The sequence below is a fragment of the Eubalaena glacialis genome, chromosome 9 (assembly GCF_028564815.1).
Source record: "Eubalaena glacialis isolate mEubGla1 chromosome 9, mEubGla1.1.hap2.+ XY, whole genome shotgun sequence".
Lineage (NCBI taxonomy): Eukaryota > Metazoa > Chordata > Mammalia > Artiodactyla > Balaenidae > Eubalaena > Eubalaena glacialis.
The window spans coordinates 12,573,990-12,601,467 of record NC_083724.1 but is presented as its reverse complement, the minus strand read 5'-3'; the positions used below and the strand labels follow the sequence as shown (position 1 = coordinate 12,601,467).

The following is a 27,478-nucleotide window of genomic DNA, read 5'->3' as shown; positions in this document are numbered from 1 at the left end:
AGCTGATTCTCCCGGAGGATCGTGCTTGTGGGATAGAATTTATTTTCAATATTTTATGTTCTATTTCCCCTTCCCTACTGGGATAAACTCTCCACCTTTGGCACATAGAATTCTAATCTGAGAAAATGCCTCCTCTGGTCTCGCTGAATCAGATTTCCTGCTCTTGTCCCGCTGGGCTCAATCTCTCCCTGGCAGGGAGCTGCATTCCCAGCTGCTCCAGCACAGACCTTAAAAGAAATTCTGTTTTTAGGCTCTGGTCAGTCCTCTGGCAAAGAGACCCTGCTGTCACACTGCTGAACGTAGACAGGCTTGGGGGACGCAGGAGGCCTGTCACGCACACACGGCACTGCATGCAGGGGTCCTCAAGTGAACTCAGGCCTGCAGACCAAGAGTCACCTCCCTTGTTTGATTTCTCCTGCTCTGCTGAACTGACTGGTGGCTCAAGGGCATGGGGAATGCACAGAGCTGCCCTTACCTCCTATGACCCACCGCCTTCCGTGTATTCACCGCTCACCACTCAGTCACTCCCCAGACTCACTGGGCAACTCATCTGCACCAGGCCCTGCAAGGGTGCTAAGGTCATGGAGATGAGGCTGACACTATCCCTGTCTGGGGACAGTGTGTCAGGCGCGGGACAGTGGTGGCCCAGAGCAGGGAGGGATGGCTCTGCTTGGAGGAGTCAGGGAGGGCTCGTGGGGCAAGAGGCGCTTGAGCGGGCCCTGAAAGGCTGATGGCATTTTGTCAGCTGGAGCAGAAGAGGAAGGCCATTCCTGGCACTGGAGACAGTAGGAGCCCATTCATCTCTGGGTTCCCCCAGCACCCAGCACGAGGCCTGGCCCGGAGCAGACGCCCATGAAGAGCTGGTGAAGGAGTGAACACGGAATTGTGCTGCGCACTAGAGGAGAGGAAGGGACTCTGCCTGGGGTGGGGGCACTTAGCAGAGTCTCGCAGGGTGAGAAGGAACTGGCCAAACGTCAAGGACTGCAGGTACCTCCAGCCCAGCAGGCCCAGCCGTGGGCAGGGGGCTGGGAGGGGGCCCTGGTGGCTGGGTAAGTTCTCCTGATCATCCAGCAAGTCTGTGCCCCGGGGAGAGAATCCTGGAGAGGGACCCACATTGTGGAGGGCTGACGGGCCCTCCTATCTCACTACTTGCTGATGTTTTCTGATGCCCCTTGTGCCTCACAGACCAGTGGAGGAGAGCGACGGGTGACCCCAGGAATATGAGGGATGTATGGGTGCGGTGGGGCTGACATCCAAGGGCAACTGGGGTGGCGCAAGTCTGGGGAAGGCCAAGGACAGACTAAGACATTGCAGCAAGTGGAGCTCGTGAGGCAGGGATGGATGAAAAGCGGACACTGGAGCTGCCAGAGCAAAGGTGGTGCTGGAAACCACAGGGGTAGCCGAGCTCCCCACTGAGTGGAGAGTCAGAGGGGACAGGCCAGAGCTGGGGAAGAGCTCTGTCCAAGGGAAGGAGGACCAAAGACAGCTCCCTTGGTGCAAAGTCCAGTTCAGACCTCCTGCCCTGCTGGACTCGACACTTCATCCATCCACCAGGCTCCTGCCGGCCAGCCCAATTTCCATGCCTCGGTGTATTTTACTTGGACCTTTCTGGAGACTCTACCTTGGGCCAAAGGACTGATTTAAAAGGCAAGAATTCTCTACTGCAACCAGCCAGAGAAAGCCATGGGGCAAGGTGCAGGGAATTCCACCTGAAGTCAGTTGCCACCCCATCCTAGAACAGGCTAGAACAGCAGCTCTGTTTGGTCTCTCAGGTTCAGAACCATCATCAGGTATCTGAGACACAGCCTGGAGAGGCTGCTCCCACCTAAACGAGGACAAGGAGCTCTCTGCCTAGTCCTTGAAGCTGATGGAGAGCAAGGGCAATAATTAAACATTGCATCTACTCTGCAGTGATCTCCAGCAAGTCAGCAGTGATGAGGTGATGGGCACCTCCTGAGCATGCTGGTGGGGAATCACCCCGAGGACCAAACTGGTTGGAGTTTAAAACAAACGAAAAGGGACTTTGAGATGCTCTGTGGCATGATCATACAGCACAGGTCTGTGCCTTTCAAAACCACCAGATGGATTCTGTCCACCAGGATTAAGCTGAACCACTCACTGTGACACCGTGGTCTCCCTGAAGGCAGGGGCCTTGCGATCAGCACCCTGTTTTCACAGATGTGGCACAGAATAGGTATCCGTGATTATCTGCTGAACAAGTGACCTAGGTTCTTGGCTCTTTCTCCACCTCTGGGCCCTGGGTTGCAGCTGACTTGGCACACTCCACTCCCCAGAAGCTGTCACAGGCAACTGTGCCCATCTCTGTAACCTGCAAGCCCTGATTCATACCTCCCTGCCATGCACTCACCTGTCCCCTCTCCATCTGGTGCCCTGGGTGACCTCTGACCTTGGCTCTCCACCATGTATACTCTTGATTTCAAGATCCCCACCACTCTGGGTGTGAACCTTTCTCTGCCATCAGACAAGAGGACAAGGGCCTGGGACAATGTCTCCTGTTTGGCTTCTGTGCACATTTATTAATTTAACCTGTTTTCCCTTCTTTTGATAATAGCCCCCTGATTTCCTTTCCAGGAACTACCCCTCCTGTACTTCTTAGGTATGTATTTCAGGTAGAGCCTTACTTGTGGCCAACAGAAAACCCCTGGCCACAATGATGGGTTCTAAGACAGGCATATGATCAAAGTTGGTTCAATGAGTGAACCCATGCCTTGTGTGGTAGTCACTAGGAAGTGACACCCTCCTGCTCGTCTTGCCCCTGGAAGGATACAGTCTGGAGCTGCTGCAGCCAGGGAAAGCCTCCCTGAGAATGGTACCAGCAGAGGAGGCCAAGGCGGGAGAATGCAGCAAAAAACTGGGTCTGATTGACATGATTTAATGCCTGGATCAAGTCATACTTGAAGCTGTTATGAATGAACAATTTTTCTTTTGGGGTTTTGTCTCTTGCAACCCAAAGTAACCTATCTGATGGAGATTCCCAGTATAAGCCCTGCCCCTGGTCTTTGGGGGCTGGGCTGGCCCCTGACACCCCAATACTAACTCCTACACATGCCCAGTTTCTATCCTGCATTCTAATCCCTCACACATACGAAGAAAGCACCCAGCGTGCCTCTGGTGTCTAGTGATGGGTTTGGTGTGCAGAGTCTACGCTGGGTGCAGAATACTAACTTTCTTGTCTTGGTGCCAACCGAGGCCCAGAAACAGTAAGGAAGGCCTGGGATCTGGAAGGAAACCAGGAACAAGGCCTTACCTGTGGTCCAACATCCTGGGATCCTGGGCCACCTGCCGAGGCTGCTGCACTGGCCCCATCACTACAAACTCAGCAGGAAACTGCCATGTTCTTAGCACAGAGCTGGAGCGTGAACCTGAGGTCTAGTAACAGACAACATGGCTTTGAATCCTGACTGTTGCTTCTGAGCTGTAAACCTTGGCTAAGCCCCCAATCTCTCTGAGCCTGTCTCCTCTGCAAGAGGAGATGATACCTGAGACCCAGTAGGCTGGTTAAAAGGACTCAGTGGACTAACTCGTAGGAACTGGAGTTGGAACACAGACCCCCTTTTCCAGGTCTCAGCACGGTGCCTGGGATGTGGCGAGCAATTCAGCCTCATGGCCCCCCTCCCCTCCCTCACTGCTCTTCGACCATGAGAAGTGCTCAAACTGCTGTGAAAGTGCCCAAGACCTAGCAGGAGGGGCGTGGACTATGGTCGTTGGCCCTTTGCAGTCCTCCTTAACTTGTGCTGAATGGAGGTCCGGTGGTGGAGCTTAGAAAGCAAATTGCTATTTTGAACCTGGATTTTCATTTGGCCGCTGACATTTCTCAGCCCTTCCGTGGCACATCGGGAGCCCCTGAGCTACCTGTGGCATACTAGCTGAGAAGGCAACATCACACGCTTAATCAGAAATCGCCTGGATTTTCAACCCAATCCTTATGAACTTCCAGAATCTGATTTCTCTTTTTTGACTGGCAAGTTTTTCCTCTTGAAATCGAACATGTCTGCTCTGCGGAGCAAAGCCTGGCCTTGTTAACCTTGCATCAGAAAGCTGTCTCTGGGCTACCTGGGCTATGAGAAAGTGAGGCCACATGGAAAGACAGGCCCAGCCAGCCACCCTCGCCAGAAGACCTGACAAACCCACTACCAGTTAGGGACCACACTGCTTCGGTAATGGCAGGGGATGAGTCAGAACAACTCTGCACAGCCACCAGCCTGCACTGAAGGCAGAGCTGCCTTCTGGTCACCCTGTAGACGGCACGCAGGAGCTGGAGGGAATGGAGCAGGAGGCCACCCCAGTGGTGCTCGCTTTCTCACGCAAAAATCTGGTTGAAAGAGTGGAAAAAGGGGCAATGGAAGAGGGGGAAATAACGATTTGAAAACAACAGGGTTTGAAGGAGCATCGTGCAGAGAGCTCTGCCTTGTGGTCTGTGAAGGCACAGCTGATAAGTTAGGCCAAGAAAACGACTTTGGATGGCAGACCACGACACTCCTCTGCTCACTCACGCCTGGTGCCCCAACCTGCCCCCTGGCCCCTTCCCCTCACGTGTGTGAGGCAGACTTGGGCACCATCTCCCTGCCATACCCCCAGCCCTCCCCCTGCCCCACGATGCCAGCCCTCCTCGGTTTAGGTGTTGACTTTCCCACAAGAGCTGTAGGCACGAGGGTCAGTTACACGTGTGCACGTGCAGGGGGGCTGCCACTGAGGGGTGTGTGTTCTGAGAGCCGCGGTGTGATGGGCGCTGGGAAGACAGGCTGACTGGGAGGCCATGTCAGTGGGTGACTGACGTCTGGCTCTGCTTTTGCTGCACTGGAGAAAGAGACTGATGTTTACCGAGCGCCCACGTGTAGCGCTGATCCAGGCAGACAGTACCTCACTCAATCCGTATAAAGACCTATGACGTGAGTATTATTATCCCCACCCTAAAGCTGAGAAAACTGATTTCACTGAGGTTAAGTTACGTAGTGAAGGTTACCAGCTTTTTAGGCCAGAACTGAAATTTAAGTCCACAGCTGCCTGATGATAAAATCTGTGCTTTACCCTCAACCACACTGCTTTCATCAGCTGATCAGCCTCTGCCTTTCAGCAGCTACATACTTGGGGGGATGGGGGCTGTATTTGCTTTCTCTCTCTGTGAATGGCTGTTACATATGTGCGTGCCCGTGCATGTGCATGTGTGTAATTTTTTGGCCATACCATTTGAAAGCAAGTTTCAGACATCACCTAAATACTGCAGTGTGTACCCCTGAGGCATAAAGATAAGCCCCTAAAAACCATGACGTCAACAACAGCTCTAACGTATCACCTAACATCCCAGCCCATCTTCAGATCTTCCAACTTTCCCAAGAATATCTTGGAAGCTTTTAAAAAAAAAAAATCCAAGTTCATACTTTGCATTTGGTTATACAGCTCAGTCTTTTTTACAGATAAAATCTTTGCTTTTTTGATAGAATTCAAGGGACACCGGGCCTTTCCTTCCCTTGCCTGCTCTCTCCCCAGCTTTCTTCCTTTCCAGGTCGACCCATCCTGGAAGTCTGGGGGTGTCCCAGTGCCCGCCTCTCTCCCCTCCCCTCCATTCCTGGGGCATTTAGGACTAGACCTTAGGAGCTCATAAAAACACAAAATATAATGAGACAGTATCTAAATTCCTATAATACAAATCTGTTTCTACTTGGAAACAGAACCCTTATTTATGGAAAGTGATTTGGAAGTAGTTTTTGACCACTAATGGAATATTCATTTTCCTTTTTCAAATGAATGGAATTACAAGCATAGCAACAGAAATAAAACCAAATAACCTGGACACACAACAAGTACTTAAACAATAATCAATCAATTATTAATCAATTTGAAAATCCACATCAATAATAAAACCTCAAGACATCTACTGACTGCCAGGTCAGTGCCGAGCCCTATGATGGATGTTCCAGGCTCACATTCTCATGGGCCTAACGGTATAATTACATGGCTGCGTGAGATGCACTGCATGTGCCAAGTTCTGGGGCAGCACAAACACAGGAGCGACCAAATCAGTTGGGAGGATTTACCAAAGGGACATGCTCTGAGGGCGGACAGGCAGATCACCCCGGGCCTCGCGGGCTCTGCCAAGGGTGAAGGTGGAATCTTCAGGGGAGACGAGGCGCAGGGAGGTGGCACGGCCACTTGTGTGTGAGGCTGTGTGGGGAATGCAGTGCGGGGGAGTCTGGAGGCCCGGAGGCCAGTTAGGAAGCTGCGGAGCGGTCCAGGTGAGCGATAATGCAGCCTGAACCAAAGCTGTCACAGAGGCGCTGGAGAGGAGGGGGACTGGGCAGTGGCAGAGGGCAGAAGGGAGAGGCTCTGGGGGGTGGGGAGTGGACCTGGGCTTGTGGATGGACCTCGCTGTGGTGGGAGATGGAGGAGGAGGGCGACTGTGGCGGGAGTGCACATTCAGACTGCAGGCCTGTGGTGTGAGGTGTCTGGAAACATGCGAACATCTGTCCGACGTGTTTGGGAGGCAACGGCTGAGTTGAAGGGAATCGTGTGTGACTTCCAGACTCACTGGGACAGAAGGGGTTTCTCAGGGCGCTCAGAGCTGAGGGTGCTGAGAAGGCATTCGCTGGCTGGGCAGCCTCTCCAAAGCAGCATGAGACTGGCACTAAATGACCCAGCTCACGCTTATAAAGCCAGAACTCTCCGTATGCACAGATAAGCAGGCAACCGCATTCCAAGAGCTGCTTCTGGGGGTGTATCCAAACCACTCCGTCCCAGGTCTCTGGAAGCCTGGTAGCGCTTAGTTTGAGCTTTGGTTTAACTGGCTTTTCAAACTTTATGTTAAAGAGGTTTAGAGAGCTTTGCTCAACCGGAAGAATAGACACGTTTCAATGCACACTTTTTGGAATCTAGCAGATTGGAAGGCAGGCAATTACTTTGTTTGTAGGATCAACTGGGGGGGAACACAACGAAGGGGGCGTTGGAGCGGGTTTGCCCTGTCCTCCCACCTCCTGGGAAGGCCCAGTCCCTGGCCGAGGCCCACAGCATGTGGCAGCACGTGTGCAGGACGAGAACCCTGTGTCACTGGGTGCCACTGCCAGTCCAGTTCCTCAAGCCAGGGAGGGAGAGCTGCACTCAGCCGAGAGAAGCAGGGGTGCTGCTGGTGGTGGAGTATGAATTAGCTCCTAATTCAAGTAAACGTCTTCTGGGCCTGTTTCCCCAGCCGTACAATGGGTATGAGGCCTTCTTCCTTACCAGCTAACGTCGATTCGATTAAATGAGTACAGAAGTGAAAGCGCCTGGCCTGTCCACTTATTAAACGCAGGCAGCAGGGCAGGTTCCATGGGGGTGCTGCCTCTTCTGATTTCTCAGATGGGGAAGGGTCAAGCCAAGATGTCTGGCTGAGGGGCGCCCAGACCCTCCTGGGGAGGGCAGGGCTTCCTCACTCTTTCCCCAGCCACAGAAAAGAGAGAATGTCCACTTCCCTGCCCAGGAGAGAAAAGCGTGGGGGAGCCCTTAGCTTCTCTCTGCGCCCTCTGGCTCTCGGCTGCCCAGGGGAGGAGGAGTGCTTCCCTCTGAGTTTGGGAGAAGGAACTGAGCATGCTCTGTGCTCCCGGTGCCCCCGCCCCCGCCCAGCAGTCGGTCCACAGGCACCCTGGGTGCTGCCTGCAATTGCCCACGTCTACTGTGGGGAGTAGCTCAGTCTTTTCAATTCGGAGGTGAGGTTTCAGCAAGCCCATTTGGCCTCAGGTCTAAAGCAGTATTCTCCTTTTAGCCTATTGGTAAAAAAGCTGGCATTTTTATCTCATTTGACTGTCTCCTGGGCCTTATTTCTCATTTGATTCTGAACTTGGGAGAATAAAAAAAGTTATTTATAGGGGGCTTCCCTGGTGGCGCGGTGGTTAAGAATCCGCCTGCCAATGCAGGGGACACAGGTTTGATCCCTGGTCCGGGAAGATCCCACATGCCGCGGAGCAACTAAGCCCGTGCGCCACAACTACTGAGCCTGCGCTCTAGAGCCCGCGAGCGCCACAGCTACTGAAGCCCGTGCACCTAGAGCCCCTGCTCCACAACAAGAGAAGCCACCGCAATGAAAAGCCCAAGCACCTCAACCAAGAGTAGCCCCGCTCACCGCAACTAGAGAAAGCCCGCGTGCAGCAACGAAGACCCAACGCACCCAAAAATAAATAATATTTAAAAAAAACCAAAAATACTGCTAAAAAAATAACAAAGGAAAGCTATTTACAGCCTCCCTAAACCTAAACATTTTCCAAGGTAGGAATAGGTATTCTCAAGTCAGAGACTTTTTTTAAAAAAAAAAATTTATTTATTTGGCTGTGCCGGGTCTTAGTTGCAGCACGCAGGATCTTTTAGTTGCAGCATGTGGGATCTTTAGCTGTGACATGTGGGATCTAGTTCTCTGACCAGGGATCAAACCCGGGCCCCCTGCATTGGGAGTGCAGAGTCTTAACCACTGGACCACCAGGGAAGTCCCTCAAGTCACAGACTTTTGAACTCTTTAAAGAAATTAGACATGATATGGATGGAGAGGCCAACTAAAAATCCCTTGATTTGCCCTTGTCTGGAACCACTGACATGGCTCATGATGAGCTCTGAGGGGCGTTATGTATGTCTGCTTTAGAAAACAAATGAAATGCTAGTGAGTTCAGCTTGTTGACAAAATATCTTTTAGTTATAGGGTTCAGCTTAGGTCTACAGACAGTGGCCCTGCAGGTGAAGCGGCTGCCCCTGTGGGACCCTCAGAGTGCCCTGAGCTCACCTCTCCCACTGTTCTCATCACTCTGAGTTGGGCTGACCACTTGCTGTTCTGTCACCCTTATAACGCCCCACAAGTACTTTTTTTTTTTTTTTTTAAGCACATGGTAGGTCTCAATACATGGATGAATAGATGCAGAATTAAAGGGAGGAATGGTCATAGCCTTGAAAGAGGAAGCTCTGGTGCAGCAGAGGCAAGAGAGCACCTTTTCTCCCCCAGGGGGTCTGTAAAGGCCTCCCCCGGGCTCCCTGCCACCCTGCCAAACGTCTTCATGGAGTCCCCTGGCTGGCTCCATGGGCACTAGCTTTGCAAGGTGGAGGGATTAATGTAATAAAGATCTCAACAGTCTCTGCCCCCAGTGGAAAGCTAACTGTTCTTAAAGAATGAAATCCATAGGAACACAGACTCAAGGCAAGGGTTTTTCTGAGGTTAGTGTGCACTGTGGCTAGCTTAAATTATTTTTCCAGGACACATTAGTTTTACTAGACATTTCAAACAGAAGCTGATGTCTCTGCTTGGTGACGGACCTGAAATGGGTTCTGAAGTTGAACCGTCCTGGGTTTCTGTGCTGGCAATGTGGCCCTGGGAAGGTCCCTGAGCTCTGGCTCTGGGTCCATAAAATACAGCTAATGATCCTTTCCTCAAAGGACTATGGCAGAGATGACACATGTTTTCCAAGAGGAGAATATGTACTGTTGGGGCTACATGAGTAGTTTAGGTGATACATGGATGGACACTTAAAAATTTTTTTTTGGATACACCTTTGAAAAAAACTGGACCAGTACATCAGACTATGGTTTTATCAACAATCATTGCATAAGATGAGGGTAAAGTTGGTATAAATGTCAGGTTGGAGTCTGTTTAAAGAAAAATATCAAGTAAAAAAAAAATGGTACAGATGGAGTACAGAGGAGAGTGTGGCAAAAAATTCTGAAATGGAACTCGAAGGACTTCTTTGAGAATACCTAGCCCCTAAAACTCATGTCTGCCGGTAGTAGGTGCTCTAGAAACGCTACGTGTTCCGGTCAATGGCCCATCAAAGCAGGCGCCCAGGGAAGGACTGAAGGACAAGCTAGTACCAGGGCAAAGCTGGAAAGAGTTAAAAGAAAGAGGTCTGCGGTTTCTGTGGCCCATCCCCCCTGCAGCTAATCTGTCACCTAATGAAGAAGCGGCCGGCACAAGTGAGCTGGCTGGCAGTTCACTTACAGCAAACTGATTAAGAATGTTCAACCAACAGCAGACTGTAGACCTTTCCAGAGAAAATAAATAGAGTGTAGACTGTATGCAAATGTGTTTGTCACTTTGACAGCACGTCTCAATTAAGGCATCTCGCGGCTGTGGGGAGGCTCTGAGGCTGCAGCTGTAAGGGAGAGCCCGCTGCATGGCTGATACTTGGGGCTTGACCTTAATCCGCATGCATGCATTAAAAAAACCCTGCCTTCCTGTACACTTGCATAATGCTGGCAGCCACGTGAGGGAAGTGACAAACTGGGGAGAAAAAGCCACTTTCATCCTCTCCAGTTTACAGACCTGTGAAGGCACAGACAGCTCTTATTTCAACAGAGTTTGGGGTGGCTTTTTTAATTGTTTATCCCCCACCCGTGCGCACACACGCTCTTATTCTGCATTTAGCTGGGAATGACATTAAAGCATCTCTACTTCTCGCTGAAATGGAAAGAAGGTCTTTCTCCATTTCAAATAGGGCCTCCTTTTTTGTGTTTCGAAAACGGAATGTTTAACACCATGAAATCCCTCCCCCCCCCCGCCCCCTCTTTCTCTGTAATGGGCTCCAAACTCCAGAGAGGGGCTCTTTTCATGGGAAGGTTAGTGTGTGCAGGAATGAGGACAAAGGAAAGCAGGAAGCTGGCTCTGGAATGCCATGCTGGCGACGACCGAGGCTGTGCTTTCAGCAAACACAGCCAGGGAACTGGGGCGCAGATTTCTCCAGCAGGGCCTGAGCCCCGGGAGGAGGCAGCTCCTCAGGGGTGCAAACACTGACGCAATTTGAAGATAATCATTAATCAGATGAGCACTGCCCTGTGGACGTTTCTTTCCATTTTTATAACATCCCTTTTAAGTGTGAAATCAGAAAAGGGGGATGGATGTCCCCAAGTTTAAGATGTATGAATGTATTATCTAAAAATATCGATTACAGAGGAAGATTCTTATGTTTCAACAAACTCATCCCTCACAATAATAACCCACAGTAACAATTTCATTAGTTCCCTTCATTTCTGAATAGCTCAAAGCCTGGTACATAGCAGGCACTTGATAAATGTCTGCTAAAAGCAGGAACGTTTTAAATGCATGCTTCTAGATCATTTAGGTGATAAAATAGCATCATATTTAAGATAAAATCATGAAGATTATTTTAATCATGCTTCATCTAATAAATGGTTAAAGAATCAGGTGATTTAAGAATGAATAACCTTGCAAAATTCTTGTTACAGTCATAGCTTGCTAACAGAGCCATTTCTCACAAATAAAAAAATTATGACTTTTGCTAATCAAGAGAGTTAATTCAAGAGTAGAGAAGGGTATACAACCTTTTTCAACCAAAAATATAACCACTGATAGGAAATGGATAAGAAAATTTTCAGTTTCTGTATGTTTTACTTAAGAGAAAAAAATCAAACAACTGGACAATTTTTAAACGCTCAGGTCGAAAACAGTTGGTTACAGAATCGGACCATGAGAATCGTAGCGTGAGTGTTTACTCTGAGAAGCACGACCCCCAGAATTGATTTTCAGGAAGTACATTAATAAAGAACTCCTAATTGATTTTTTTTAAGACTTTGCTTGTTACCTTTTATTTGAAGGTGCAAAGAAGGGCCTGGGATGCTAAAGTGTTCTAATGAGATGCTTAGCTAACAGAGGCACCTTAAACGGAGTGCCTTGGAGTGGGGAGGCAGCAGCTGCATTTAATGACTTCATTCAACAGTTCAGCTGGTTTATGACCAGAGCCATGCTGTCTCCTCAAAATTTCTGAAAATTCACCTTTTTGAAACATGTTTGCACCAAGCGAACCTTTGAGACGTGCAAAACTCCATGGAGTTGTTTTGTTTTGCCAGAGAGAGCCGAAATGAAAAACTGTTACATGTGCTATATCGTCTGCTGAAACATAACAAAAAGCCCAGACGGAAGGGCCAGGGTACATACCTGTCCAAAGTGGACCGTGATTGGCCTCCGGTCTTCTCGGAACTTGGGGTCCTTGGCCTCCACCAGTGGGGACGGCGCAGTCTTTGGCAGCTGCTCTTCTGTGGTGGGGACACAGCCATTCTCGGTGATGTCCTGCAGGGAGAAGCCCGGTCGGGGGGTTGGTGTCAGGGTCATGACCCCTGCCATGAGCACAGGGGCTCCATCCAACCCCATCGCTAAGAGGCCTGCCAGGGAACTCCCTCTGGGACATTCTGAGCCTATCCCGCTGCTAAAGATGGAGGAAACGGAAGGCTAACTTGGCCCTTTGACTTTTAAGGAGTAGAGAAACCAAAATCACGCATATTAAATTACGAAGATAACATAATAATTCACAATAGTGTGTGGGGGGGAAATCTTTCATCCTACTACCTTACATGGCTATTTTAATTTTTAAATATTCACTCTGTCCACATGCAGACATTTAAAAATTACTTGCAATCATAGCTCGTGCATAGTTTTACATTCTGTTTTTTTCTACTATAAGCATCTCCATGGTGCTCCATAGTCATTAGAATGATAATTTTAATGGATGCATAATATTTCACTGAGCAGATACTCAATAATTTAATAAACCATTCTTACTACTATTGGGCATTTAGATTGTTCCTAATTTTTTTTTTTTTTAACTTTCTAAACATCACAGTGATAAGCACTGCAGTCTTTCTTTCTTTTGGATTATTTCTTTTACAGAAATCCCTAGGAATGAAACTGCTTGATCAAAAGATATAAACATTTTTAAGGCTTTTTATTCATTCTACCAAACTGCTTTCCAATTTACACCAACTACCAGCAATGGATGTGTTATCAGTTTCACCGTGCGTGTTAGCCTCATCGTTTTAAAAATGTATTGCTAATTTAAGAGGTGAAAAATTAGACCTCATTGTTGTTTTAATTTGCATTACTTTGATTATTTGTGAGCGTGGACACTTTCTCCACATTTGTCTACTGATGATGTTACTATTTGTGAAAACGATGTGTTTCTGCTCCCTCTTTCTTAGCCCTAGTCTTTCTGGAAGAGAGTGAAGAAAGAGACTGAAGTCTAAGTTAGGATTCTATGACCTGGAGAGTATTTAGGGAGCCAATGTCATTTTTTTAAAATCAGAAATTTACATTTAATTTGTGCTTGTGATGAATGAAGTCAAATTTTAAGGTAAAGAAAAATCCCAATGTGCAAAAGGCAGGTAACGGCTCCTTTGCCTAACGCTGGCAGCTGACTATACCCATGGGTTCTCTGGGACATGGATGGTGCCGAGTTGTGCAATATGGATCATATGGCTTTATTCAAGTCATGAAAGTTGCTTACATCTTCATTTAAGCAAGGCAGAGATTAAATGTACAAGTAAAAAACATTTAAATCATTGTTTTTTTCTAAGTAAAAATAACAGCTAGAATAAAATAATAAATACAGTTTCCAATTATTTTCATTGCAAAAACAAATACACATTTTGGTCAACAAAACACACACCCTTAGTACTCACTAAATTCTGCACATAAAAGACAATTGGTTGTTCTTACTCAGTCAAATAGAACGGTGACACATGGAGGAAAGTGATCCCTTACTAAATAATAATGCATTAAGGAAGAAACACATGTAACATCTTTGAGCCTCAGTCTCCTCATCTGTAAGATGGAGCTATGGCAGCTATGAGGAGTAAAGGAGATTAAGCAACATATGTGTCTTGAACATTTTTACTCAATAGTGTCCTATATACAGTACTCAATAATAATAACTGAGTACCTACTAATAAGGTATTCAATAAACTATAGGGAGTAAATCAACTACACTTTAATAATAAAAATAAATAAACAATAGGGGTCCCTCCCCCACCCCTCTTCTCTATATGTTCAACTCCACACACCCAGCTGAGTCTCTGCACTGCTTGGTAACAACACAGGGAGATGGTGACCTCTTGGTTTTGCGGGGAGGGGTTGCATCAAGTGGCCCCCGAGTCTTAGCCTGGCTGAGGCTCAGTGATGAGAGAAGTTGCCGCCAGCCAATTAGAAACAGCTCTCTTGGAAAGGGGCTGCCCTAAGGTGCTCAGGTCAAGTGGAACAAAGAGGGGGAGGGGCTCCTTCTGTGTCAGAAAGTAACAAAGGGCAAAAGAGGCATTTTGGATCCAGTGGGGTTACCGAGAGGACAGACATAAGAGATTGAGTAAAGCCAAACAGCAAAAAAAAAAAAAATTCACTTTTAGTTCAGGAAAAATATTGCATGTGTGTGTGATTGGTTGGGGAGAAAAATAAAGACATGACGCAGTAGGGTAATCTAGAAAGAAAATATTGATAGTAATGAAAACTATAAGATGATAACTATTTTTGAAAATGTCTGTGGTAGCTTTGGGAAAAATGTCTTAAGTTTTTAAGTTAAAATTTTAAGTAAAAATTTCTTAGGTTTTGTTTTTACCATTAACTAGCTGTCTGATCTTTCCAATTCATTCAACCTCTCTGCACCTATTTCTTTATTTTTGCAACGGAGAGACCACCATCTGCTTGGCGAACTTCAAAGCTACTAAGAGAATGGGTTAAATGAGATGAGATGTGAGGAAGCTTTGAAAAACGTCAAAGTCCTGCACAAATTGAACGTTAGAGCCTTATTCCCTGCAAAATGGAAAAAGCACCATCTAAAAGGAAGAGCTTCCCTGTGCTGAGTGTCTACTACCTGAAGTCACTTCCCCAGACCCTTGACCTTCACTATCACACTTAGTTTCCAGAAGAACCACAAGGTAAATAGGATTATCGCTCTTTTATAGGTGACGAAACAGGGCTCAGAGAGGGCAAGTTACCCAAGGCTACATGGCTAGAAAGTGGAGGAGCCCAGAGCGATGTGATTTCTGGCATTTATACCATATCGACCCATGACAATAGCACAAGAGAAGGTATTCTGAGTTGAGGAGGTGCTCAGCAAATCATCAGATGTGACCTCATCCTCAGAAACCCCTTTGTCACACTGATCCTAAGCTGCCATGCTGTGTGCTATCTGTGCACTTATCTTATCCCTATAGACTGAATGCCTTGGGGTTTGGGTTCTCTGCCCCAGAGCCTGGAATATAGTGCACGCTTTCTGACGAATCTTTGTTGAATTGAACATTTGGAAGGCAAATGTGTCCAATATACACATGTGCTTGTGCATCAGTAAGCAGTGCTGCACGCTAATTTTCTTTAGTTAGAAGAGCCAAAGGTGCCCAAGGCTTCTTACAAAGTCCTGTGGCTCGCCCCACCAGTCTGTTAACTTCTTCACTATTTCCTCCACCTGGGGAAGGATAGCTGCTTCCTCCCAGGGTCCTAGAGAGCAGAGCGGGAGGAGCCCTAGTCAGGAAAGAAATAGGGCCTGTTTACGTCCTCTGCTGTAGGTGCCAGTAGAGACCTTACACACTGTAGGGATCCAAAAACACAACTCTTGGTACTCATGATTAAAGAAACTGTGTTCTAAGAATGAACTAAGATGCCATCAGCAAAGAGTACGGGAAAACGGGCACTCTCACACCCTTCTGGTGGGAACACAAACTGCAATTCCTATCAAAACCCTAAAAGAGGTAAAGGGCCTTTGGCCCACTAATTCCACTTCCAGAAATTTATCTGGATGAAATAATTAAGAATTCCCGCATGGATTTACCTATGAGGACGTTTGCCTAGAAAAAATGGGAACTAAAGTGTCCAATAATGGGATTAATGAATGTATGTATGTCCATCAGATAAAATTATATGTAGCCATTTAAAACAACAACATGTGCAGGAAACATTTAGTGGTCTGAGAAATGGTCAGGATACAGTTAGTGAAAATGCAGTTTATAAAATGAGGTTATTTTCTTTTTGCTTGCCTGATTTGTTGAATTTTCTCCAATAAACATGTTTTTCATTTATAAATGTTTAAAATGTCATTAAAAAAAAACACCAAAATCATGAATCTGGTGGGAAGGGTAAATCTGTTCCTTCCTGAAGAGTCACACAGGAGGAAGACACTAGACAGAGCTGCAGATCAGAGGCCACTGCAGGGCGGCCGATTTCTTCCCAGAAGCCTCCACAGCTCGGCTCAGAGCTGGGACACTATTAGTTCCCATCCCTTGGTAAAGCAAAGGAGTCAGAAAATAATCCAATTCGTATCACCTTCCCCAAGCTGGAATAAAAAATCATGACTGGGATCTAATTTCCACCTGTCTGCGGAGAAGGCAGGGCCAAGTGTCCCCAGGAGAAGTCTGGAGGCAGGAACCCAGAGAAGGAAGGGGGCTCTGTGTGGCCTTGGGTGGGAGCTGGGGTGAAGGAGCTGAGGATGTGACTTCATGAGGCAGAGATTCGAGGAGAACATTCCTGGCCCAGGGGAGGTAGGGAGCAGGGTGCCTGGAAGACTACTCCGGTGGCTGTGTGGAGGACCAAAAGGGAGAGGATCCCACGCCAGCCATGTTCTCAGGGTTTGTGCCCACAGGTGTGTGGGCAGATTGGTTGCTCCAGGTGTGGGATGTGAGAGGACAGATGGGATGGCAACTCCCATTTGCCGAGTGGCTACTATGTGTTGCTGTTTAAATCCATTACCTCTTCTAATCCTTACAACAATCCAGTAAAAATCTCTATTTCTCCTACTTTATAAATGAGAAAAACTAAGTTCAGAGAGGTCTAGTAACTTACTCAAGGTCACACAGTTAATATCTTACACAACCAGCACTGAACTCGGTTCATCCATCTGCCTCAGAAGCCTAAACACCACTCCACATTGCAGGGGGGAGCTTTAAAGCCTCCTGTGGGTGTGAGGCCGAGGCCTCCCATCTCTGACTCAGCTTGCTGGTCTCCATGTTCGGATTTGTGCAGTGCCCTTCTTTTCCAGTCTACGTCACACTACAGCAAATGCAAATTAAAATATGAATATTGATATCGAAATAGTATCCAGAGTTGGAATTTCTGTGATTGAGGTTGCAGCGGAGACAGGGAGCTGACAGTTGTGTGATACGGTGTGAAAACGTCTGTTCTACAAGAGTCTACCTGGATCTCCCTGCGCTACACGTGCTTCCTCACTCTCTTCAATACACTAGGAAATGTTTAGCCAGAAACTCAAGCCTTCACTAACCCAACTGTGAATTTGCTCCTTTCAATCACACAGACTGTAAATCAACAAGCTCGATTTATCTTTAAAAGATCAAAGATTTAAAAAGGGCTGTGAGGGAATTCCCTAGTGGTCCAATGGTTAAGACTCGGCCAGCCCGTTCACTGCTGTGGCCCAGGTTCAATCCCTGGTCCGGCAACTGAGATACTGCAAGCTGCGTGGCGCGGCCAAAAAAAAAAGGGGCTGTGAAATGGACACAGTTGATTCAGTCATTTTGATTTTGATACTGAAGAAAAAAGATAATTTTTTAGGGGTTCCCCAACAGGCAAAAAAATGACATCCTTATGTAAATATCTTAACGTTTCCTGTAGGTGAGAAAGAAATGTGTGTGCAGCCACCGCTTTTAAAACAGGGCATTCTGGTGCCAGCTGCGTACGGCACTGCGATAGAATGTGATTTGTTGAGAGCCGCAAGCCCAGCCACACAGCATCCTCCTGCAGGCCAGGTCTGGCAGGGAGGTGCTCTGGACAAAAGCACTGTATTCTCACTTTAGAAAGCGACGGCTGGGTAGCATTCTTTGCCATTTCTTCTTCTTCCTAATTTTGAGCAAGTTAAACTTCAAAGAAGGCCAAGCTATAGAAGAACTTGACCACCTTGTTCCATTTATCCAGAGAAATGTGTTATCCCTCCTTCTTTTTTTGTTGTTGGGCTGAAGCAGAGCAGGTATGGAATAAAGCCACACTACAGTCTCTATTAACAATTATTTGCCAATGGTCACACGGATACCCTGAAAGCGCCTCTTTCAGATGCTTTGAAAGTCTGCAGCACAAATGAACGAGGGATGGAGAAGGGGCCCTGCTCAGTCGTATTAGAGATGGACCCTCCACACACCATGGTGACCTCTCCACAGGTCAGCCCCACATTTTCTATTTGCAATTCAAACCCAAGGCGAGAGTGAAGAGGGCAAGGTTGGGTTCTTGATTATACCTGAGGGGTCACCATTGCTATGCAGTTAGAGGAGGCCAGGTGGCAACCCAGTACATTTGAAAATTGGGTCTTTGTTGGGAATTGCCTCAATTTCATAGCAGAAACCAAACTTGAGATGTCTGTATTGGACGCATCTAGGGAGCCACACAGATATGTTGCCACGTAAAGGGGAAGGGGCAGAGGAGGGGAACAAAAAAGCCAAGGAAATATTTTCTACCGCAGTGAGAGAGGTCAGACAAAGCCAAATCCTAAATTAGCTCAGGGAAGGGAGCTGCAGCACTATGGAAGACCTGGTCCCATCTGTCCCAACAATGCTAGAGTTTCAATTACAAAATAGCTCTTCCAAGAACAACTGCAAAATATCAAGTCTGAAGAAATCTGTAAAACCGAAGCGGGGGGGGGAAGTGAAAATTGAAAAGGGTGCACTAATAGATCTGTCAACAGTCCAATGGTGACAAGCCACATTTCTATGAAATGCCTTCACCATTTGTGTCACCTGAAATGTACTGACACTCTCTATAGAACATTATCTCCTGAAGCTATTCTTGAAAAGACTGGCAGGGGGAAGAGGAGAAGGGGAGAAAAGGCTCTGCCTCAGATACCATCAAGGAAAGGAAAGGGAGATGGCGTGAAGGAGAGTGATCTAGATTGTTTAAGTGAACCTTTGAACAACATCAAAAACCTGAGCTTAACTGGTTATTTGCAGAAATGTTACGTATCATAAAAAGGGGATTTTCTTAAGGCCCGATGCTTACGCATACGAGGAGGGAGGCAATGGCCTGCAGAGAGCGGATCTGACCAAGGAGGCACACGTGTCCTCTGCCTGAGGAGGGACCCTTTCTTTGCTTACTTCAGGTAATATTCTAATACTAATACTAGTCCGATGCAGTTATCAAGGAGGGAAAACCTGGTGAGAGCTCCGCCCTCCCTGCCCCTCCATTTTATATCAGTAGTCCAATTCAGTCACATGTGACTGGGATAGGAGATAAAAAGGTATATTTAGGGCCTTAAATAACATCCAAGTAAAGAATTCCACCTGCCAGTCTCTGGCAGGGTGCAACAGACCACAGTTAAGGTCTATGTGAATTTACATCAGCAAGATTTTAATTTCAGGACTTGAATCTCAGCTGCTAAAAATTCACTCTCAGCTGAAACTAAGCATTTGAATGCTTAGTCAGAACAAATTACTTTGCAATTAAAGTTAAGGAATCAATTCCTTTGACCATTTCAAGTTAATGAGAGGTCCTTTCTGACTTCCTAAAATTAAAACTGCTTTCAATTTTTAAAAAACTGCCGAGATAGACAAAGGCCCTTATTAGCCTGGTAAATTTCGGGGGTGTGGGAATAATGAAATAAGTGATCTCAAACACCTTTTGGAAAACAAAACACTTGTTTCAGGAAGGCAGTATGAAATACTATAGTGGTAAGAGCAAACACTGAGGTAGATGGATCTGGTATCGAATCCCGGCTCTGCCAGGCTCGAACAGCATGACCTTGGGCAAATTACTCCACCTTTGAACCGTGGTCCCCTTACACATGAAACGAGAATAATACCCCCCAGTGTTGTTCTATAGATTAAATGTGAAAGCTCCTGGCCTGGACCATCCTTAGAAAGTGCTTAACGAAGGTTGGCAATGCTATTAATGATGATGATATTCATAACAATATAAAGATGTCCTCTCTGTTATATGAACCTCTCTGTACAAGTCCAGAGAATCAGGTAGGGGGACTCTTAGTCAGGACGTAGTTTGTATGATTTCATACGATTTTACTGATGGTCCAAGAAGACAAGCAGAGCCTCTCCCTGCCCCCCTGAGTCTCACACGTGAACGGTGAGCAGAGCCCGAAGTGTCCTCCTCACACCCACCCTCTGTGCCCTGTTCTGTGTGGTGGCCACGTGCATGCCAGAACCACGGCAGTCATTTCCCTGCAGATGCTTCTTGGTTTTGGTTACAATCAGCCCCAGGGCAGAGGTCAGCTGTAGGAGGTGGGGGTGCCGGGATGGGGAGGCCGAGCTAATCTGTATGGACCCTGGTGAAGCTCAGGCCCGGTGGGGCGGGCAGGGGACAGACTGACAGTGGTTAACTCTGAACTTGCTTGCCTTTGTGGGTTTAAGCCAGTCTTAATGTTATTTGAAGACAGTTTTTTGTCTGTGAATATTTATAACAGTGTGAAAACTCCCGGACAGCTGGTAATGCATTTTGAAGTGTGCTAACAACACTGTATCAAACAGCCTCTATTGATCACATCGTACTTTTCTGTGGCCACGCATTTCATACATGGTGCTTATACATTTTGAATAAGAACTTCAAGTACCTTTTGCTTCAAGCGGTTTTTCACCTCTTTTATTCCCATTTTTGCATGATCTTTTGCCTGCATGAAAAATTAATTTAAGTTAAGATTCCCTCTCTGTTTCCAGCAGGGACTATGCTTGATTTCAGTCCATCGTGATTCACCTTCTCTGATTACTAGAAAAAGGAAGGAAAAATGGGATCATCAAGTTGAAAACATAATGGCTATGAAAACAAATACAATGTTGAAAGGTTAAAAAAAAAAAAATCCCTTAAAGAGGCTACACAGATTTTATTTTCTGCATTTTGATGGGACTGATTTTTTTTCCCCTCCGAAGCCCTTCTTCTGCTCTCTGTAATTATTTATCTCCGCAGCCTGGTGACAGCTACCAGTAAGAGGAGAGCAGCAGCTTCTTCAGCTGCAAGATTCAGAATATCTATTACACTTCACCAGGGCAGGGCCTCAGGACCAATTTTCTGCCCAGGCTGAAGAGACACATCGCTGGGTTTCTCTGGTGCCATTTCTTAAATCTCATTTCGGCAGACACCCTGGCTTTTATTTTCTGTCATTCTAAGACCTGTGTGGTTCTCTTGGCAGCCACCCGCCCCATTAAAATAGCTACAATTTAAGCACAGAAAGGACTAACAAAATTAAAAATGGAAATAAAACAAAACCACCCCAGTTAAGTGGCTCAGAGTCAAATTAGCAAGCAAGAGAAATCATGAGAAAAAATACTTGAGGCCCGTAAAAGATGCAGCATCGGGAACTGGTGTGTTCTCTTATTTTCACTCTGCTGTGGGCACGAGTTTCACAAACAATGCATTTCCTATAGGGCAGTGATGAGAGAGATGATGAAGAATTTGGGACAAAAATTCAGGGGTGTGTCCCACCACGAGCACTCTTCAGTAACTTGTAAAGGAGCTGCTTTATTCTAACATTATAACAAGGATACGCGCAGGAAAGGTCTGCCAGAACACCTGACAGACCACCACCTCTGGTTCTCAGGGATGCAGGCGTGGAGCAGCCTGAATTTTAGCCACCCTGTCTACATTTTAAAAGCTAAGACCAGTAGCCTCCCATTTCTCTATTGCAGCAACTGTGTGCAGAAACATTTTAAATTAAAAATGTCACTGACCTGGTCATAAAACATCAACGCCAAATAATTCTAAGAGCATTGAGAGCTTTAGGAAATAACACAGCAGCTCCCGAATCATCTCTGCAACATAGGATCAGGGCTATATAAGAGTTTCATCATGCTAAGGAACAGATTTGTTTGGATCCTGAGACCAAGACCAGTACTTACGAACTTATAGACAGTCTTCATGGCCGGGTTTGCTTTCGTTTTTACAGTATTCAGAATTGCTCCACTTCCTTTCTATAATAAAAACGGCAGTTAGCAATTTGGACTGAAGATATAGTAGGGCAACACCAACAAAGACCTCTTCTCTTTAATCAAGTTAAGCCACATTTCAAAAGTGTGTAACAATTAGAGAAACAGCCCTAGATGGTGACTGGTCCCAGGCAATTAAGTTATGGCCACGGCAGAATCCCTCTGGGGGGGTATGGGAGCGGGTGGGGAATGAGGATGGCGATAAACTAGCTGAGCGGGGGGACCCCAGGCTCAGTATTTTGCTTGGCACCTGTCTGCTGGCTGGGAGGAAAGCTCATCACAGGCTCTCTGAGGCAAGGGTTTCCTCAGAGTAATCTACAGCTTCTCAAGAAATTCCAGTTACCATGGACAACATTCAGGTAAGTTTAATAACAGTGGACTCTAGATAACTAACACCGAGCCAGGGCAGGAGACTGGGGGCCCACTTAGGCAAGATTATCGGGCTACTGTGGCTACCTTAAGCCATGAACCCTCCTTTCCTCGCCCTGGTTTTCTGCGTTGTTTTTTAAAAATCACTCTGGTAGGCTGCCTCCCTAACATGTACATCTTGACAAAGGGAAAGAATGAATAGCCATAGATGTTCATCGTTTTTACTTTAGTATAAGTCCAACATACCGATTCTTTGGCTCTGTTTTTTCAGGAGAGCAGGGGAGCAAAAGGAGGAGGGAAGGCTTTCCCAGTACACAGAGGAGGCAATGAATGTATATGAAGCGCACAGGCTCTAGACGTTTTGTGAGGGCTCACTGTGGGGACGTCCTGGCTTAGGCTCTGAGGGTACCGAGCCACCAGAGGACCGGTCTCTGCCTTCAAAGACCTCCAGTCTGGGGGGTAAACAAGTGCAACCCAAGATGGTGAGAGCCGCACTGGCCATGTGCACAAGGAGGGTGGTGGCAGCTCACTGTGTGGAAGGGCGGAGAAGGCTTTAGAGGATGAAATATTTGGTCCATGAAGGATGAGTAGGAGCTCATGGTGGGGAGAGGAAGGATAAGAACATTCTAGGGACAGGAAACAGCACATAAATAAGTGCAGAAGCTGCAAAGCCATGGTGTGTTCTGCGAGTAACAAGGGCCGTGCATCACGGGAGGACTGGCAAGTGGGGCTGAGAGCCAGACAGGGTCAGCCCACGGAGGGCCAGCACAAGGAGTCCAAGCTCCAGAAGATTTTTAACCAAATGCATCACATAATCAGATCTGTGGTAATTCCAACTGATGTGAATGGAGAGAGAGACCTGATCCAGTGCATATACAACAGAGTAAGATACGCTATGTAATTATTAGGATTAACTTTTAGCACAATTTTTGGTAACTGCCTGTATTAGAAAATTTGAGCTTTAATTAAAAACTTCAAAATTTGACCTAGAAAGCATTCTCTGTTGTAGGATAATAGGAAATTTTCACCCACGCATATATTCCACACTGCTTTCCAAAATTACTCAGTATCCTATTTCAATGGTCCTTTAGAGTATTAAAACTCCCTTTATCAATCAATCAACAAGTCCTTATTGCTTGTCTGTGATTTGCCAAGTGCCGTGTTTGGCCATACGAGAAGAACAAAAGAACCCTTTCATTGAGGAATTGCTTACTCTCGGCCAACTGCAGCCACTTCCAAGGGACCCGCCTTGGCAGTAGCGCACTTGGCCCACAAGCAGGAGAGAACACTTATCACAGTCTGTTGGAGTTGCCCATTTATGTGCCTGCCTCCCCAGTAAGACCGGGAGCTCCCCCAGGGCAGGGCCTGCGTCCTGCTCCCCACTGCCTCCCCAGTACCCAGCGTGGCGCCCGGCACACAGAAGGCCTTTGGTACATACTCACTAATGAACCCACGTAAAGGAAAGGCAAGCATCTGAATTCTTTAGTGGCTTCTGAAGCCCTAAGCACCTGGCTTCCAACACAATAAAAAACTGTTCACAACAACAGCGAGGGGATGAAAACTCTCAGTGATGCATTTTCCATTCTCTCAGGAGCCTTTGCTGTGAAACATATTCAGAGCAGCAAGAGGGACGAATTTTTGGTTTTCCCATGGAGAGTTCCCAATTGGTCTGGCCCTAGAAGGAGACCCCCCGAAATGCTCTAAGACGGCCACATCCTTTCAACACGCCTTGGCCTGCTTCCTGAGACAAGGAAGCTTCTCCTGGCTCTCATCATCCTCACTGAGGGATGGCCTTGGACAGTCTCATCCTGCGAGTCTCCACCTGGCACGAGAACGGCCTGGCTTTACAAACAGAAGCATCTTCAGCTGGGAGAACAGAGTGCCCTGGGCCAAATGACAGCCTTGTGGGTGGCAGGGGAAGAGGAGGGCTGCCAGGAGGCTAAGGAGGGGCCCAGGTGGCTCTGCGGGGGTGACACTTACCCGGACTGTGGAGAGCCACTGGTGGTACAGTTTATCGCTCCCTGGGGAAAGAGGAAGCAGAGAAGCTGGTATTTAAAGAAGTCACGTGTATGCCCTCAGGAGTTCCTCAAGTTGCTTTCAGCATGCAGGACTTGGAAAGTTCAAAATCTGGAGAATCACGTGGAGGCTCCCATGCACCACTCCCTGAAGGAGTTGCTGCCACAGGTTTTCTTTCTCAAAGTGAGATCTGATCCTATCAGTGCCCCGAGTACAAACCCAAATCCTCCTCCTCGCCTACTGGATAGAGGTCAGGCCCCTTAGCAACCCTGCCTCTCTTCCCCTGTCCTGTCTTGGCACTGCCCACCCTCTGCCTCTCCAACCTGTGCTACCATCCTGCACAACCTCAGGCTCCCTGACCACACCTCCTCCAAGCCGTCCATGCCCTCGCAAATGCTGTTCCCCTTGCCTGGCCACCGTTCCCTGCTCTCTCTGCTGCGCACACTCAGGGACCAGCTCAGTCATTTCCTCTGTAAGTTTCTCTTACTCCTTCCTCTCAACAGCCCTCTAGAATAGGTAACACCCATTCAGAGGTCCACGTTCTCTAAAGTTCTGTGAGCCACGCCAGGGCAGGAACCACAGGGCCGTGTGTCCAGCATAAGCACACTGCTGGACACACACTCAGCCCTTCTTACGCTTAAACAGTGACAGGGAAAGAAAAAGGAGGTGCTGTGGGCAACTGATTCATTTTATCTGGTGGGATAAGGAGGTCTTAGCAGCAGACAGCTTTTCTAGGAGTCCGAATGACTAGACTTAGTTTAGCAACACATATAGCCTGTCTTCTCCCCAGAACCCATATTCAACTGTTAGAACGCTACTCAAAACCCGCCTCCTTTGTGAAGCTCTCATGTTACAGAGTGAGCATTAATAGAGCCCTATTCTACCTGCACAAAAACCTGTGTCTCCTCCTTTTCCTGCAGTGGCTTAGTCTGTATTTGTCTTTAGTTATGAGCTTTCTCCTATCAGTCTAAAAGTTCCCTGAGGGCAGAACTGGGCCCCCCATTCTTACTGTACAGGGCTGTGGACACAGCAAACGTCCAGGAAATGCTCATCGACGACTCACACACCGGTTTTATTGATTACTGTGCTCTCCATGCAGCACAGGCTGGTAGGGCCTGACAAAGGGGTCTGTAGGTGAGATCACACCTGGCTCTATGAGTTTATGGACTGCCAGTTGGATTATCAGCACAGTCGAGACCAGACACACGCCCAGCAATAAGAGGGGGCTAGTAGCGTGATTATTACTGTTTTGCATTTAGTTTTACTTTGCTGACAGAGACTGAGGCTTTGGGTCTTGGAAAGGCAGCCAGATTGGGATTCAGGAGGCAGGGTCAGCCACTAACATTTCTCTGGGCCTCAGATGCCTCCTTTGAAAAATGAGAGGATGATTCCTCTGGTTCTAAAGGCCTGCAGAGACAGGGCACCCGCGATGATCTTCACATTTTAAAGAAACATCTACTAAGCCGCGATCCTCTGCCAGGGTCTGTCCTGGGCGACTGCACAAACCTTTCCTTGGGGTCTCTGATTTAATCTCAACAGGACTCCTGTGAGGTAGGCATTGTTACACTCCGTGCACAGATAAGAACACTTCAGCTGAAAAAGGTGAAATGACTCGACCAAGTTCTCACTGCTGGGCAGTGAATCCAGGTCTCCTAATTCGATTCCTCATGTGCTTTCCACTGCATCGTGCAGGCCACTACGTTACCTAGACTTCGCCCACCCAGGAGAAGCAAGTGACCCCAGGACAGAGGACTTCAGATGCGCCAATGTGCATCTCATCAGAACGTGAAGAGGAATTCCAACACTTCAAGGCCAAGGTTGAAATCAGTCTCTCTAATCCCCAGTGAAGGAAAAAAGAAGTCATTGCCACTCCTAGCGAACACACCCCAATCCCACAGACAGCCCACAGCTCAGAAAGAAAAACGAAATGCCCTCACCAGCATCCTCGCCCATGTTGATCTCCTCTTCAAAAACATCACTGAAGCCCTCACCGGAATTGAGAAGGTCTAATCTACCATCGATAAACTATACAAAGAAAGAACAAAAGCATAACAGCTAGTACAAAGGAACGGGGAAAGGCCGTTCAGCTGGGCTCCTCAGTATATGACCAAAGAACCAAGACAGGAAAGGGTCTTTGGATTTGTGAGCTTAAAAAGGCGAGTTTCTGAAAAACTCGCCGCGTGTTTATAACTTATAAAACTGCACGGCATATTTGCAAAGGCTCCGTCTGGTGGCTGAGCTCCCTTCTCACCCAATCTCCCTCCCCAGACTCTGGGCCTCTCTGGGCTGAGGCCTGAGTTCCACCCATGCCTGCAGCCTCAGTGCTCAGAGTGGAGGCAGCTGCAGAAACCCCACCAGGGACCCAGGTGCAGAACAGGCGAGGGTGCCGGGCACCTGTTTGAAGAGCTGCAGCTGTGTGGCGTTCTGCAGGAACTGCCTCATGGCTCCGGAGCGATAGTGGGACACGAAGGCTTCCTCGCAAAAGGTGATTGGCTCCTCCTGGGAGACAGAGATGAGACGGGGAGAGGAGGGTTAAAGGGATGGAGTGAGAGAGATCAGTGCTTGAACTCTGCTAGGTGGCGCTTCTATATCTGCTGATTTATCTAATCCTCACTTACCTGTGAAGTGGCTGTTATGCTCGATGGCATTCTACTCTATGGATGAGGAAGTTATTTCAGAGAGGAAAAGACATCTCCCAAGGTCGCAGGGTAAGAGGCAGGGTGGGAACCAAAGGCAGGATTCCAAACCCCGCCCCGGCCCCTTCCATATTAGCCACAGGCACACCCCAACCGCAAGTTAGTGGGATGTGCCCTTCCGGGGGAGGATTTCCAAAGTCTTCTTTTCACTTTTAGGAGAGGAACCCTTTCTTTGGACAGCACCTTAGGCAGAAGGAGCCCTGCCGCCTTCAACAGCCCAGCTGCTCTGGGAGGGCTGGGGGCAGGGATGGAGGCTGGGCTCTCCTTGCTGGGCGGTCCCCCCGCCCCCCACTTGCACCTTTGCAGTCCCTAAGGCACCAGCCGTGGAACACAGCGTGGAAACCGTTTACAGAGTGAGCTTAACCAGTAGCGAGTTATCATTTTAAAATAATTAATTATATTAAAAACCAGGGATGATCAAAAGTAAGATTTATCATCCAGTCAGCTTTGTGCTTATGCTGCTTGATGAGGACTACATCTTATGAGTCGAGAAAAGACACCCTAAGCTTAAAAACCACCCATCTTTGTAGTGAGCTCCTCACTCCTCCTTTGAAGGTATTTGGAGTACTCGTCTACACAGACGAGTCTTTAATTTCAACCGTGTATTCTCAGTTCTGAAAGATCAGACTTTTACATGTTGAACTAAATTAAAGGTACCTCTCCCTTCACAGACTTGGTGGCAAACACAGATGTTTGAAGCTCTACTTCTATCCTGCTTTAATGAGTTAGGTGAGTGTTAAAGT

General features: G+C 47.5%; 1 protein-coding gene across 4 annotated transcripts in view; it reads right to left on the bottom strand.

The window, feature by feature from the left end:
• DENND1A (DENN domain containing 1A) overlaps nucleotides 1-27,478 on the bottom strand; it is a 542,621-nt gene that overhangs the window by 41,536 nt on the left and 473,607 nt on the right. For all 4 annotated transcript variants that reach the window (XM_061199955.1, XM_061199952.1, XM_061199953.1 and 1 more), the window contains exons 14-19: nucleotides 26,434-26,538; nucleotides 25,977-26,064; nucleotides 24,004-24,044; nucleotides 21,568-21,639; nucleotides 20,289-20,345; nucleotides 11,915-12,046 (exon numbers count right to left, since the gene is read on the bottom strand). In XM_061199955.1, coding sequence (XP_061055938.1) covers nucleotides 11,915-12,046; nucleotides 20,289-20,345; nucleotides 21,568-21,639; nucleotides 24,004-24,044; nucleotides 25,977-26,064; nucleotides 26,434-26,538 — 495 coding nt within the window. The remainder of the gene's footprint in view (nucleotides 1-11,914; nucleotides 12,047-20,288; nucleotides 20,346-21,567; nucleotides 21,640-24,003; nucleotides 24,045-25,976; nucleotides 26,065-26,433; nucleotides 26,539-27,478) is intronic.